The sequence below is a fragment of the Chiloscyllium plagiosum genome, chromosome 12 (genome assembly GCF_004010195.1).
Source record: "Chiloscyllium plagiosum isolate BGI_BamShark_2017 chromosome 12, ASM401019v2, whole genome shotgun sequence".
Lineage (NCBI taxonomy): Eukaryota > Metazoa > Chordata > Chondrichthyes > Orectolobiformes > Hemiscylliidae > Chiloscyllium > Chiloscyllium plagiosum.
This window is the reverse complement of record NC_057721.1, coordinates 713,821-730,578: the sequence shown is the minus strand read 5'-3', so window position 1 is coordinate 730,578 and position 16,758 is coordinate 713,821. Positions and strand designations below refer to the sequence as shown.

Sequence of the window (16,758 nt, the reverse complement as noted above, 5' to 3'; positions counted from 1 at the left end):
AGGTTGTAGGAGAGCATTAATAAGGTGGGGTGGGTCTGTGATGATGTTGGCAATCTTTGCGTGGCAACAAGAGGTGTAAATGGAGTCCATGGATGGGAGGTTGGCTTCCATGATAGTCTGGGCTGTGCATAATCTTTTTAAATTTCTTATGGTCCTAAGCAGAGCTGTTGCCTTACCAAGCTGTTATGCACCCAGACAGTATAGTTTCTATGGTGCATCTGTCAAAGTTGATGAGGGTCCTTATGGACATGCCACGTTTCCTGAGACACCTGAGGAAGAAGAAATGTTGCTGTGCTACCTTGACCATTGCATCTACGTGGGAAGTCTAGGGCAGATTACAGTAATTGTTACTTCTAGAAACTTGACGCTTTCAACCCTCTCAATCTCTACTGTATTGATGAAGAAGGGGGTGTGTTTTTCTCCTTTCTGAAGTCAATGATCAGTTCTTTAGTTTTATTAACATTGAGAGAGAGGTTGTTATCATTGCACCATGTAACCAAGTCCTTTATCTCCTTTCCATATTCTGACTCATTGTTTGATATTCATTCTACCACAGTAGTTCATCAGCAAACTTGTAGATGGCATTTGTTCAGAATTTGACTACACAGTCATGGGTGTACAGGGAATTCAATAGGGGGCTGAGGATGTACCCTTTGGAGCGGGGGCTGGGGGTGTTCCAGTATCGAGTGTTATTGTGGAGGAGCTGCAGTTGTCAATTTTCATTGATTGTGATCTATGGGACAGGAAGCCAAGGACCCAGTTGCAGAGGGTGGAGCTGAAACCTAGTTCTGAATTTTGTGATCAGTCTGGAGAGGATGATAGTGGTGAAGGTGGAGCTGTAGTGGATGAGCAGGAGTCTGACATGGGTGTCCTTTTCCAGATGTTCCTAGGATGAGTGCAGAGTGGGAAATGCCGTGGACCTGTTACGATGGTAGGCAAATTGCAGGGGATTGAGGCAGGCTGGGAGACTAGAGTTAATGTGGACCATAACCAGCCTCTCGAAGCACTCCATGATTATAGAGTTCAGAGCTGCTGGGTGGTAGTCATTAAGGCACATTGCATGTGCTTTCTTAGGTCCTGGGATGATGATGATCTTTCTTGAAGCAGATGAGGACTTCGGCTTGTTTGAGGGAGAGATTGAAGATGTCTGCTGCTCCGCACAGGATCAGACTCTGTCTGGGCCTGTCGCTTTCCTTGGGTTCACTCTGAGGACGGCTGATCTGGCATCAGCAGCAGTGATGGAGGGAACAGGTATGCCTGGAGCTATCAGGGCAAGTGGCACCCTGGGCCAGGCATTCTGCTTGACCTGAACATAGAAAGCGTTGAGCGCATCTAGGAGGGACGTGTTTTTGTCTGCTATCTTGCTCTGCTTCATTTCATAACCCGTTATGTTGTTTAGGACTTCCCATAGACAGTGGGTGTCTGGATGGTTGGTTTGGACCTTGAACTTGGTATTGTCTCTTCACATCTCTGATAGCTTTGTCGAGGTCATATGTGGATTTTCTGTATTGGTCTGGGTAATCCAACTTAAATGCTGAGTGCATGGTATTCAGTAAGGAGTAGATTTCCTCATTCATTCAAAGTTTCTGGTTGGGAAACACCCAGATTGGCTTTGGCACACAGTCATCCATGCATTTGCTAATGAAGTCAGTGATGTCCACGTTTTCCCCTGAGTACTTGAATACAGTCCAGTCCACTGATTCCAGCCAGTCCCTGAGATGATCTTCCACTGCCTCAGACCAGCATTGTATTTCTTTCTGTGAAGGATCCTCCCGCTTTAGCTCCTGCTTGTAAGCTGGGAGGCGGGACACAGCGCTGTGATCAGATTTTCCGATGTGTGCTGCAGGGGGTGGAGCGGTCGGTGTGTTTGATGGTTGTGTAACACTGGTCCAGGATGTTGGGTCCTTTAGTGGGGGCAGGAGATGTGTTAATGGGACTTTGGCAGCACCTTCTTGAGTTTGGATTGGTTGAAATCACTGGCCATGATGGGTAATGCCTTGGGGAATTTTGTCTCCAGAATGTAAATTTCATCCAGGGAATTCTTCGCATCCACATAGGGTTGTTTGTAGACTGCTATCAAGATGGCAGAGGTGAACTCATGTGGCAGATAGTAAGGATGGCATTTTACTGTAAGATATTCTGACTGTACATTTGCCTACATTTGGTTCAGCAACCTTCATACCTATCCCATCCATGTACCTGTCTAATTATTACTTAGTGACAAAATTGTACTCACTTTCATCACTATCCGGACAGTTACCACTCTGTGTGGAAAAAAATGCCCCTTTTTGTATCTTTCCTCTCACCCCTTAAACCTATGCAATCTAGTTTTAGACTCCCTTACCATGGGGAAAATCTGTTGGCTATCTACCTTATCTATGCCTCTCATGATTTTATAGACTGCTATAACATCACTCCTCATTCTCCTATGCTTCAGGGAAAAAAGTCCCAGGCTATCCAACTTCTCCTTATATCTCAAACCTTCTGGTCCAGGTCGCATCCTAGTAAATCTTTTCTGCGCTCTTTTAATAATATCCTTTGTATAATAGGATGACAAGAACTGCATGCAGTATTCTAAATGTGGCCTAACTGACGTCTTGTACAGCTGCAACAAAATGCTCCAACTCCTATACTCAGTGCTCTGACCAATGAAGGCAAGCATGCCGAAAGCTTTCTTCATCACCCTGCCTACCTGTGCCTCCACCTTCAAGGAGCTAAGAACCTGTCCCCCTAGATCTCTTTGTTCTATAAAACTTCTCAGGGCCCTATCATTGACTTCATCCAAGATCCAACCCTCCAAGTTGACACCATCCTCTTGAATTGTCCCACCTGTCCATCTTCCTTCCCATCTATCTGCTCTACCGTCCGCTCTAAATTAATGGGGTTAAAGAAAGGATAAAAGTCCTGCTCGGAACATTGACTCTCCTGCTCCTTGGATGCTGCCTGACCTGTTCCGCTTTTCCAGGCGCCACATTGAAAAACAGCCCTCTAATTAATTGGCTAGCTCTCCCTGGGTTCCATGAGATTTAACCTTACTCAACAACCAACCACGTGGTACCTTGTCAAAGGCCTTGGAAACAACATCTATCGCACTGCCCCCATCTACTTTCTTGGTCACCCCTTCAAAAACTCAATCATTTTGGTGAGACATGATTTTCCATGCATAAAGTCCACAAAGGTGTGGGACAGACTGGAATGGACAATAGTATTTGTTCACGAATGATCAATTTTTCATAGACCAAATATATTTGGCAACTTGCAGCTGCAAATAGTGGATGCAATTTATGTTTGTTCTTGGTGAAAAAGGGAGGGGGGCAATATTTAAGGAAATGCGTTTGTGTACTGCATACTATTACTTTACATCGTTATGTACTTGTAGTTGCTTTCTGTTTAGAAAGAGAAGCCATTAAAACTTATACATGGAACGCCATGCTGTCTGAGAATTCCAGGGACTGTGATGTAATGGTGATATAGTTCCAAATCAGATGGGATGTAAATACAAATCTCTTTCCTTTGACAGGTTGCTTTGTATATTTCGATTGTAATTTGAACCTTTATAAAGACTTTTACAGGGGGAACATGATATGAGGCATTTTTTTCCACATCAAAAGACGCCAAGGAAATGGATACATGGTGTAGTTAGTGTTGATTATTTTGAAGATAACTGAAGGCTTTGAAAGCTCAGCTTTCTGCTAGTGGCTTGTCCTTCACTTATGCTTCATTTTTTATATATTCACATTTTGTGAACAGTAGTTTGACTGAAAAATGGTTATTTGAGTACCTTACCATTCTTATTATGTGGAGATTCTAAGGAGTACGTGTTACAGCTAAAGATTGGGATTTGGTGCCTTTAAAGGGGCTGATTTATCCTGCTTCCAAAAGCCCACTTGACCAGAATTGGCAAGTTTATAAGCTGAGTTCATGCTATCTGTGTAAGTGACATGTCCTGCTAGAACAAGAACCCTGCACCAATCCCACACCCAACTAATGACACCAGGAATGGATTTAAAACTGGGAGAGGCTAACTTAATACTATTTCTAGATTCTGAAACTTACAGGCATAGCAGTGCTGTTGACCTGCTGGCCTTTCTACAAGAACAACAACCATAATGTCTCTAAAACCTCAGCACTGCTTCTAAAATATCTGGACACAGGCACTCCATTATTGTATGTATTTGGGCATCACAAGAAAGATCAGTAGGAAATGTGGAGGTCCCCAATCATGAATTTCTTATGTACTATTTAGATTCTACTGCATGCTCTGCATGTTGGTGTTTCCTTGAAGAACTGTGGCAGTAAACACACCTCTCTACTTTATGCCTACAAGAAATGAGCATACTCTAGCTGCAACGCAGATGATTGTTGACATCTTCAAATAAAGCTTAGCATAATAATTGATCACCTGAAGCTTTAATCAGTGCTACGTTCATTGCTAGAATGTGGATGGACTGTAAAAGCATATGTCCATTTTTAAACTTTGTGCAATGAAAACCATGAATATTAGGTGAGGGGATCTGGTGTCAGATCTGCATGGTAACTAAGGGATACCTTAGTTGCCTTGGTTACTATCTATATTTATCTGCATGCAGATGCAGTCCCTTGAAGCAGTTTTAAATCGCATAGCAACTATACTGTGTCATTGGCTGTTTGACAATTGCTTTAAAATCCATTAGTTTAAATGTGTATTTCATCCACTTTGTTTAACCAGTTATATTGAAAGTATTTTACCATATATAACGTGTCAAGTATTTTATTTCTGTAAGTATGGCTAAGATGAAGGCCAGGATCCTCCTCATGATATTAAGACACATGGGAACCAAATTCTGCCTTCAGGTCAGTTAGAATTTTTTGGCTTCTCCCAGATGATGACAAGTCTGTTGTTGGATATATATTGTACACCTCATGAAAACACTCTTGAACATGGTAGAGTCAATAGTTAATTGTTCTTTTAATGCCCATTTCTTTTTCATGCTTTGTCTGAAGGAGATTTGCCATAGCATGCAATTTGCTGGTGCAAACTTAGTTGCATAATTATTGACAGCACTGTTTGATGGATATGTAGAGCACATCAGTGCAGGAAAAGGAAAATTCTGTCCATCAAAATTAAGGAGATAGGGAAATTCAACACAAGTGCCATAATAATTGAATTACATTGGAGATCCTCCTTTGTATTCAGGCTATGAAGGTCCAGCATTAATAGTGTAATGGGATTATTTATTTACGAGGCCACCAGTGGGAATATCTCCTGTGTTGAGTGGCCCACCGGTAGAAATGCAACCAGGAATGGATGATAATGGAATAGTGTAGGATAGATGGGCTTCAGATTGGTTTAACAGGTCGGCAACATCGAGTGCCGAAGTGCCTGTACTGCACTGTAACATTCTATGTTCTATGTGAATGAGATTCCCACAACCAGGCCACAATAAGTCCACCAAAATTGTTAAAAATTATATGACCACAACGGCCAATGTGATGTACTTTGCCAAATTGTGCGAAATTGTTATGGCCGTCATTGTTGACTTTTGTACAGATTGTGTCATTTATATTGACTGGCAGTTGCTAGATTAATGGTTGTCATGGCTGGCAGATGTGAGGCTTTGGGGTGGTTGTAGGCATTGAAGGGTGGTGGGTGGGAAAGCCTGGTGATGGTACACTGTCATTTTTCGGGTTTCTGGTGGCGACACTGGTGGTTATGACATTGCTGTTTGTGCCAAGGCTGGGGACAGAAGAGGCTGGTGATGGTGATCTTGACTTTTGAGACTGACAGTTGCAGCACTTGTGAAGGATAGGCTGACAATAGTGACCTTGATTGTAGTATAAGTAATGCAGATCTGGTAGTTAGTAGGCTGATGGTGTCTACTAGAGGAGAGAGTTGGAACGTGAGGCTGATGGCTCTGTTCCTGCCATGGCAAGACTTGTGATTGTGAGGTTAGTGAGAAAGGTTCTAGAGTTTGTAGCTATTGTCAAATTTCCATAGTCTACCGGGCCACTTTCTCATTAGAGAGAGGCGATTGGTGGTGATTTAACCTGAAAGGGCCACTACACCTCAGGTGAGGGGAGAGGTTGAGAAGGAGAATCCTCCATGATAATTTCAACTAGTGTAGGAATTGCACCCATGCAATTAGCATCACACTGCTTTGCAAACCAGCCATCCAACCAACTGCGCTTGTTGTACTAGAGGTTGCATTGGCAGATATGGATAGTTGTAAACTAGCATTTCTGGTACTGGTGCTTATGAGGCTGGGAGGGGATGATTGGTGGTTGCACATTAGTAGGTCAAAGCTGCCAATGTTGTGGTGGTGGGTGACTGGCTGGTGGCTGCAAGGCTGGTGGTTACATACTGATAAATATGAGGCTGGCAAAGGCGATGTTGATGGTGCCAACATTGGAAATATGGTACGACACAGATTAGTTGTTGTAATGCAGACAGATACAATACTGGAGAGTATGGGACTGGCAGATGAAAGCATGGCATCTGCAACTCTGGCAGTTGCAGTGCTGACAGATGTGAGACAAACTGACCCAAGTCCTGATGGGATTTCAGTTGGCTTCTGATAAAGGGGCCTTAGCATCTGAACCATGAGTAGCCCGAAGAGGAAGTTAGAATAACAGGTTAAATTGGTGGATGCATAAGTCTGTGGACAAGCTGGGGAGCAGCTGTTGCTGAAAGTAGTCAGTGTTCAATGGCTCAGTGAAGGTTTGAGTGGTTAGTTCTCATTGAAAATATAATGCCTGCGTCAGTTATCATCTTTTAAGTACCACAGACATTCCCATTTGTAATCACATAATTTGGTTCAGTTCCCATCTGTGCTGCAGCATTAGGATCCGTTCCCACGTGTAAATGCAGAATTTGGATCAGTTCCTGTTTGTATCTATGGCTTAAGGTTCAGTTCCTAGTGATGACCAGAGCATCAGATTCAATTCCCATCTAACTACAGCTTCTCATTCCTAATTATAACCTTGGGTTCAGTGCCCCTCTGCAACTACAGCATTTGATTCAATACCACACTGACTACAGCTTCACGTTCCCTTCTCTGTGACTGCAGCATCGGGGTGCAGTCGGTGCCTGTGATTGCAGCCTATACTTTGTTGGGGTACTACACAGTGTGCCTCTGTTTAAGGATGATGTTTTGCTTCAACCAGTGGTCATTGTGTTCCTGTAAGATTACTCCAAACTGGAAGATCTTTTTTGTGGCTCGACTGCTGTGAGGTTCAAGCAGGAAAAAAAGCTTAAACGTTGGATTGCTGGTGATCTCACTTTAAGTACAACTCTGTGAGGTGGAGGTAAGAGGGTTTTGTCGAGAATCAGGTGGGTACCTAGGGTAGTTAGGATGGATGTGAGTTGCAGGAGGGAGAATTTGAAGTGGAGGTGTGAAATGAGGTGGAGGAGGCAATGGGCATGAGATGTACGAGGTGGAAGGGTTGGAATGTGAGGAGTGGTGTGATAGATGGGGTGGGGAGTGGAATATGACATGGAGGAGGCAGGAGAGTGTGAGGTGGAGGATGGAGGAATGTGAGGTGAACATCTTGGGAGAGGGGGAGGAGGCACATTGTTGAACAAAGTATGTGTAGAGGAAGATGAAGGAGAAATAAATTGATGACATTAAATGCATTTATGCATTCAACCACAACATTATTTGTTTGCTAATGATGTAAAGGTTTGATTCTTCAAGGTTAACCTTTGGTTCGAGTAAAGGAGGATGTTGTGATAGGATGTGCAGTCATGATTAAGGGTACACATCTTAATCTGCTGTCAATCATTACCACTTCAGGGTGATATGATATAGATATAGTCTAGTTATAAGTCATAGGTACCAAATGTACATGTCAAATGTAGTTTACCAGATAACATTTCTTTATATGTATGCAGTCTTAATTTAAAATTAGAACCCATCTTATTATGTCAGCAATCCCAGTGTCTGATTGGTTCATTTACACTGAAAAAGAACAAATCAACAGTGTGATAATGATCAAATGTTCCATTTTATTGCCATTGACTAAGGGTTAAACATTGGCCAGAACACTGGAAATCTGTCCTGCATTTTGGAATAATAGTAATATGGAAACTTTTATGATAACTTGAGTAGGCAGCGATCTACTTTTACACAAAGGTTTTTTGACATTTTTTGGATTATTGACTTGAATTGTCTTGAGGCTGTAGAACAGCAGTTATTTATTCATTGTTGCGTTCTCTGTTTCAGGAGGCCGAGGAGCTGATGGCTGTCCAATTATAACTTTTCCTGAATATTCAAATTTCACTGATATTCCTGAGGAGGAATTCCAAACTGTTATAAAATATCTAACTAGTATTCCCAGGTAAGACTAAACTAGTATTATTGAACATATGTGGATGTAGCAATGAGCTTAATCTAGTTAGTGTGGGGGAATCTCTCCAGGTAGTTTCTGAAAAATGTTTATTTCCCACACCCTTCAGCTCAAAGCTTACATCATAACTTGCTGGAAATGCAAGTTGAAAATTCTGCAGCATGAACAATAGATGTTTGTAACCTCTCTGAACAACGGGACCAATTTTCCCTGACGAATGAAGCAATTCAATTGACAGAGGAAAGTAGGATCAATAAGAGTCAAATCAGGAATGGAAAAAAGGAGCAACAGAAAAGAGAAGTTAGTGATGATGTAAGAATTGAAAATTAGAAATTTCTCAAATCTCCAGCTGCAATTTACCACCTGGAGGAATGGGATTTAATGCTATTAAAAACAAGAAACTACTCTATATATTTGAAGTGGAGGAGGGAATGGACATGAGATGTACGAGGTAGATGGGGTGGAACATGAGGTGGGCGGTCTGATAGATGAGGTGGAGACAGAGTAAATATTTCACGTCACTTGATCCTTCATTAATACTGGAAATGCTGAGAGAGTTAACAATTTTTAAGCAAGGAAGGGAGAAGAGGGAGATGAACTTGATTGTGTATTTTGAAGCAGTAATGAGGAGGATTATGAAGACAGAGCAGTGAACATGATCTTTATGGACTTCAATGAGGTGTTTGACAAGGTTCCTCATGGTAGGCTGGTTAGCAAGGTTACATCACGTGGAATACAGGGAGAACTAGCCATTTGGATACAGAACTGGCTCAAAGGTAGAAGACAGAAGGTGGTGGTGGATGGTTGCTTTTTGAACTGGAGGCCTGTGACCAGTGGTGTGCCACATGACTCGGTGCTGGGTCCGCTACTTTTTGTCATTTATATAAGTGATTTGGATGTGAACATAAGAGGTTGTAGTTAGTAAGTTTGCAGATAACACCAAAATTGGAGGTATACTGGACAGTGAAGAAGAATATCTGAGTACAACAGGACCTTGATCAGATGGGCCAAGGAGTGGCAGATGGAGTTTAATTTAAATAAATATGAGATGCTACATTTTAGAAAGATAAATCAGGTCATGACTTATAAACTTAATGGTACGTCCTGGGGAGTGTCGCCGAACCTTGGAGTGCATGTTTTTAGTTCCATCAAAGTGGAGTTGCAGGTAAAAAAGATAGTAAATAAAGCATTTGGTATGCTTGCTTTTATTTGTCAGAGCATTGAGTATAGGAGTTGGGAGGCCATGCTATGGTTGTACAGGACATTGGTTCGGCCCGCATTTCGAATACTGTGTGCAATTCTGGTTGCACTTCTATAGGAAGGATTTAGACTTTGTGGGCCTGGAGTTACATGTAGGCCAGACCAGGTAAATGTGATAGATTTCCTTCCATAAAGGACATTAGTGAAACCGTGGTTTTCATTGTCGTCATTAGATTCTTAATTCCAAATTTTTTTATTGAACTCACATTTCACCATCTGCCATGGTGAGATAATTTAGGCAAATGGTAAAAGAGTTGGCAAATGGACTATAATGTGCACATATGTGAAATTATTTATTTTGGAAGGGTGAACAAAAGACCAGAATTTATTATTTAAATGGCGTAAAGCTGCAAGACACCAGACTTGCGAGTATTTGTGCATGTGATTTGGAAAGCTAGCACACAGGTTGGCCCTTATTTCAAGGAAGATAGTAAATACGAACCAGGAAGTCATACTACAACTGTACAAGGTGCTGGTGTGACCACATTTGGCCTACTGTGACCTGTTTTGGTCTCCTTTATTTAAGGAATGATATTATATCATTGGAGGCTGTTAACTAGGACGATCACTGGTATTGAGTAAAGGCTAAACAGGTTGGAGCTCTATTTTTTGAAGTTTAGAAGAATCATGGGGGAGTCTAGGACTAGAGGGTATAGGTATGGAATTAAGGGGCACCAATTAAATAATGAAATGAGGAGGAATTTCTTCTCTCAGAATTGAGAGTTTTTGGAACTCCTTGCCTCAGAACTCTGTGGAGGGCTGAATCCTTGCATATATTTAAGGCTGGGATAGATTCTTGATCAGTCAGGGAATCAAGGATTATGGGGAAAATGCATGAAAGTGGACATGAATGTCTGATTAGCTATTATTCTAATCAGTGGCAGACCAAGCTCGAGGGGCTGAACAGCCAACTTGTGTTCCCATTTCATATGGTTGAATGGCTATACCAGCGCTCTCAAATTGTTTTAATAGATATCGTTATGATTACAGAACTACTATTAATTATTAAAGCCTTCCAGCCCATGTGTCCCTAATTCAAAAAATCAAACGAAAATAAATTATATTAAATAAAGCACAAGTCTACATCATGGATTTGCTGGCTGTTTCATTTAAACTTTGTGAAGAGGGAACTTTTTTTCCCTACTCAGTTGTTCAAGGATAAGACCATGCTATGAGGCAAAGCTTAAGTTAAAGTAAGAGGATTTTATTATGAACAATTCTGCAGTGAGTGCCTCATGCTTGCAGCTGCTGTTAACTAGTTTTGCACCCATTGAATACAGAAGCAGAACTTTGCAACAAAATAATCCAATGGAGGAATGATACCTCAGGTTTGTATTTTGAATCAGTGTTTCTAGAATTAACATTATAAATATTTGCTTACTCGTTATGCACTAGACTATCTCCTTTACATTCTAACTATAATTGGCTTGCAGCCACCTGCTGGCATAGTACAATTGGCTCTGACTTACAAGGACTGGGGTTTATGGTTTCCTTCGGTTCGTTGTGTAACAAGCATGATTGAATGATGCAGATAAGTGGAAACTGTTTCTAACTGATCAATGCCCCACATCCTATACTACCTCTGTTTACAGTTATTGTGATGTGAACGATGAGGATATCCCTTCTTCTCACATGTGAAATGCAACTGTTTCATTTTCTGAAGGAGTCAACCAACCTTATGTGAGGCATATCTTGTGTTTCTCTGAAAACCATAATTTCCAGTTTCTTATAAACTTGTGGCTTTATCAACAGCTATAAATTTGTGATCATCTCCAATTGGTGATGTAAATTAGAATATGCTCTGCTCCTGTGGCTTTGGTCACTGTTGAATTTGGCAGCAATTAGTTCCTTACTAATGTTTGAAGTAGTAGATTTGAATCTGGAAATCATTCTTTCCTGAAATTTCTTACTTCAGCTTTCAAGATGGTGACATTGGATTTATTCTGCTTGTGGATAGGAGGCAAGACAAATGGTCCTCCGTGAAAGCATCGCTGCTGCGAATCACGGTGAGTTTCATTGCAGTCCGGACTTAAGTAGCCTTTAAGTCATACCTTTAGGACAGCTTCTGAATAATAAACATGAATAGAAAGCACAGTCACCTGTGACACAACAGCTATGTGGGATGGAGACTGTGTGCTTGCTCATCCTTAGACAAGTACACTTTTGTGCTAAGGTGATCCAATGGTATGCATTGAGCTGACTTTAAGAGTCAGACCTTTCATGAGGAATATGAAGGTGATGCTGAAAATTTGCAGGGTAGTTTTATTGCTCTCACTTTCTCAAATAAAGCATGTATCTGAAATTGAAAACAGTGACACAAATTCTCCCTGTCAGTAGGGCAGAACCATTTGTAAAGTAGTTACAATGACCTGATTCCTTTCCTTTTAACCTTATTGCGTGCTGAACTCAGATATATGCTTTATTTGAGAAAGTGAGAGCTCTTTAGAGGGTCAGTGTGGACTTGGTGGGCCTAATGACCAGCTCCCACACTGTAGGGATTTTATGATTTTAAATAAAACTGAAACAATATGTCAGCACCAGGTATTTTACCTGTTGACAACTGTTGCTATCTGTAATTCTGTCTCCATTTTCTGAATGAGCTTTTGGGGAATTATTTTGTTCACTGGAAGTGTTTTGAATCATTGGAATTCTCTCCTGCAAATGGCTGTGGATTCTTCAAAATTTAATATATTTAAAGCTGAGATGGATTTTGGTCTTGCAGGGAACTGGAATTGGCAAGCCAAATACATGTAATGATTTGTACTAAATGGCATAGCAGGCTTGACAGACAGACTGAATGGCTTATTACTACTCTTGTTTCTAATTGCTTGTGATTTCTGTTTCCCTGTAGAGATCATTCCCAGGAAATCTTCAATTGGTTCTCGTTCTTCGACCTTCAGGAATCTTTCAAAGAGCCATCTCTGACATTGTCTTGAGATTTAATCGAGATGATTTTAAGCTAAAAGTACCTGTAAGTTAGATTTCAAATAGATGTGATCTTTGGGAAGATGATTGCTTTTTTAGCCACTAAAAGATTGAACCAAAATATTACCAAAGGTTTCTGTCTAAACCAGATTTACAAAATGATGCCCAGTCAATCCTGCATAATATTGTATAAGAGGAGTTAAAACTAAGCAGTCTTCAGGTAAAATAGGGTTAGAAGACATGACCAAATAAGCGTATGCAATTCAATGCCCAATGCCCAGTGGAGCCAATATTAATCAGAAGGTGGGAATGGTGTTCTGGATACTAGCAGTGAGTGCAGAACCTAGCCTCAGGATGTGGGAGTCCTGTTGATCCCATCTAATCGACATATTGACTGACTGCTTGACCAGCAGGTTGGAATAGTTACTAGCTGCAGGATGTTGAAGTTAGAACGATACCTGGTAGTCAGTAGGTTTAAGTTTAAGACTGGAGCTGAATGGCTTGCTGGACTGGTGCCAGGCACCCCTGCTGCTTCTGGAAAAGGAAGTGCTAAAAGGAACTGATGTGACACCTTAGCTATTATATAAGTAATATACAATATAATAGAGAACAAAATGCACCTTGGCCCCAATATCTGCTCTGCAGAACAAACAATTCCCTCCCATTCTGAAACTGAATGTCATCTCAATTCAAAATTGTTTCTGTCAAACAGTTGGGTTTCAAAATAAAACAATCATGGTAAGTTGGCATCACTGGCAAAGCCAGCATTTTACTCCCATTCTTAATTGACTGTGTCAAGGTGTTGTTGAGTTGCTTTCTTGATCTTATGCAGTCCATTTGATGTAAGTGCCCCACGTTGCTATTAGGAAGGAAGTTTGACAATTTGACAGTGTAGGAGTAATGACCTATTGTAAGTCAGGACAGTCTGTGACTTGGATGAGAACTAACAATTGATTACATTTTCAAGCATCTGATGCCCTCTCTGTTTAAATGGTAAAGGTTGGGGTTTGCAAGGTACTGTCAAGGGAGGTTTGGTAAGCTGCTCACTGTCTTTTGTTACGTGGTAACATTGTATGTCAACGGTGGAGGAAGTGACTGTTTGAAATGTTGGGAGGGATATCAATCATACAGGCTGCTTTGCCCTGGATGATGATGAGCTTCTTGACTGTTTGTGGAACTGAACTTATCTAAAAAAAAATTCCTTCACACTCTTGACTTGTGCCTTTTTAGATAGCAAACAGATTTTGGGGAGCCAGGTGGTGAGTTGCTTACTGCAGAATCTCCAGCTTTTGATCTGTAGCTGCAATATTTACAGGAATGAAAAATGTTTAGTGAAATTCCAATTTTTCAGAATCGTTTTTTATCCCTACCCTTGCTAAGCTGTATGGAGTTGTCACTCAGTTCTTGTATGCTAAATCTACTGCCAATCTGACAAACTGTCCATGATTAGGAGCAGCAGAAACAAAGCATTTCAAAGGGTGATTGTCACCATGAGGCATATGAGGCTTCATGGTCCAAGAGGCTGGACACTAAATGGAATCAGACACAAAAAGATGACATAAACTTTACTGAGTCAGCAAGCTAGTAAACTAAGCGGATAAAGCTTCTTAAATCAGCCTGAGCACATGTCAGTAAATGTCACAAATACCCAAATTAATTAGATTAGATTAGATTACTTTAGATTAGATTAGATTACTTTACAGTGTGGAAACAGGCCCTTCGGCCCAACAAGTCCACACCGACCCGCCGAAGCGTAACCCACCCATACCCCTACATTTACCCCTTACCTAACACTACGGGCAATTTAGCATGGCCAATTCACCTGACCTGCACATCTTTGGACTGTGGGAGGAAACCGGAGCACCCGGAGGAAACCCACGCAGACACGGGGAGAACGTGCAAACTCCACACAGTCAGTCGCCTGAGGCGGGAATTGAACCCGGGTCTCTGGCGCTGCAAGGCAGCAGTGCTAACCACTGTGCCACCGTGCCGCCCACGATTCTTGTCTGAAAATTACTTTGAAATAACTAGAGAAGAGGGAGAATTACATTATTAGTAATAATCTCCAAAAGATGTGCGTTACTAACTAATGATAAACTCATGCATTGGACTGGATTTAATGACTTATTGCCATGCAATTTTGGAATGTTAATCTGGCAGTCAGGAGGGAAGTGTGAAAGGAGCCAGTCAACTGGCTGCATAATATATGGCCAAACCTTTCCTTATCGTTGATTTGTGATTTTAACCAGGTTGTATAGAAAATATGCCAATTATGTTATGGAGGAAGTCCAGTTGAAAAGCACCTTGATCTAATCTCTTGTCACACCTTACTGAAGCCATTTTAAGAACACCTCCTGGACACAGGAAACCTGTTAGTTTACCAAGAAATAGTTAGAGATATGAGCAGGTCTTTTTCGTTCTTCCATACAAGAATGACTTACTCTGTTTTTGTTCAGCAGAATCCTTCTTGAATCAGGATATCAATAATAATCTTAATATTGTATAGCACTGATGTTTCATAATCTGAATCTTTACTTTGTTTTTTTCACAATTTATTCAAATAATGTTGACCTTGTTTGAAGAACCTGTTCCAAATGTTTGTTTTCAAAAGGATCTTGTACCATGACAGTACAGTTTGAATTTTCTGTTATGATAGATCCCTGATAATATTTTTTGCAATATTAATATTGTTTTGTGCTGGCAACAGTGCCTGCATTAAAATTGCCAGGTGTGTTCAGATGAAGCAGTAATAATGTGCTGTTAGTAAGCTCAAATACGTATAAATAGGCTTCATGGTTTATAATGGCAGACCTCAATTTCAAGGGTCTAGATATCTTTCAACGCTTTTTTACTCCAGCTGTCCCACATTTGGGCAAGGTGGAGAAACTAGATAGCAAAGACAGTATCAAAGAATGACTGGGAGGTAGAGTGCAGAGAATGGCATTAATGGTTATAGGATAGAAGGTGGATTGGTAAGCTGCATGTGTGTGTGCAGGGAGGAGATTATTACAATGTGATTACATGGAGCGTGAAAAGTTTGGCTGAAATCTACTTCAGTCTATAAAAGAGGATTTTGTTTAAATGAAATATTTTATAAACAGAATTTCATATCCAAAAGATTTAATGTATGTATTTTTTAATCACTGCCTTCTGCTGGAGTGGAGTTCTAGCAGACTAAGCTGTAAAACAATGATGGGTTGATTTAAACCTGAGGTTGGTGAACATAACATGGGCACAAGAGTAGGCCATTCAACTCCTTAAGCCTGTTCCACCATTCAATGAGATCATAACTGATCACTGGCCAAACTCCATATACCTGCCTTTGTCCGATATCTATTAGTATATAATGTGATTGTTTGGCCATTGTTATAAATGCTACTGTTTCACCTATCTCATTAAGATTGACTGTTTATTCATTGTTTCAATACTGCAACTGTTTTGTCTGTTTCTATAAAGCGGAAAATGATCACTAATCTAAGTAAGTTGTAATACTGCATGTTTGGTAACAATTAAAATGCATAACAATTCTGTCCAATGTATGATATAAGTTTTGAAAGGGAACAGCGAGAGTGAATTGCCACTGTGTTCACTATTGGTTTAGCATATCACTGTAAGGCAGAATTTGTAAAGTTATCCATATTGACAAATACCTGGCAATTACATCAGTCAAAAAGGCAAGTGGGCGCCACCTGGTGGCTTTTGGGTTGATAATGTGATGCCTGACGACATCACATTGTCAACCCTCGTTCTGATGAAGAGTCATCTAGACTCCAAATGTTAGAACATAGAACAGTACAGCACAATATAGTCCCTTCGGCCCCCAATGTTGTGCTGGCCTTTTCTCCTACTCTAACATCAGACTAACCTACACATCCTTTGTTGTACTATCTTCCATGTGTCTGTCCAAGAGTTGCTTAAATGTCCCTAATGTATCTGACTGTACTATCACTGCCTGCAGTGCATTCCACACACCCATCACACTCTATGTAAAGCACCTACCTTTGACATCTCCCCTAAACCTTCCTCGAATTACCTTAAAATTATGCCCCCTCATGATAGACATTTCTGCCATGGGAAAGCTTGCTCTCTGCCCATGGATGATGTTTGACCCACTGTGATCTCCGGCATCTGGCCTAGATGTGGTACCCACCTGGTGCTGCTTTGATTCAATTTCCATCTGACTGCTGATTACCCGTATTCCTTTCCTGGGTCTCCTCATATTTGGCATTATAAATGGTTCCATGTTAT

At 40.9% G+C, this 16,758-nt stretch overlaps 1 protein-coding gene across 7 annotated transcripts in view; it reads left to right on the top strand.

Moving 5' to 3' along the window:
- Positions 1-16,758, top strand: part of mcf2la (mcf.2 cell line derived transforming sequence-like a) — a 235,019-nt gene that overhangs the window by 91,097 nt on the left and 127,164 nt on the right. For all 7 annotated transcript variants that reach the window (XM_043700234.1, XM_043700236.1, XM_043700233.1 and 4 more), the window contains 3 exons: positions 8,202-8,316; positions 11,501-11,591; positions 12,437-12,556. In XM_043700234.1, coding sequence (XP_043556169.1) covers positions 8,202-8,316; positions 11,501-11,591; positions 12,437-12,556 — 326 coding nt within the window. The remainder of the gene's footprint in view (positions 1-8,201; positions 8,317-11,500; positions 11,592-12,436; positions 12,557-16,758) is intronic.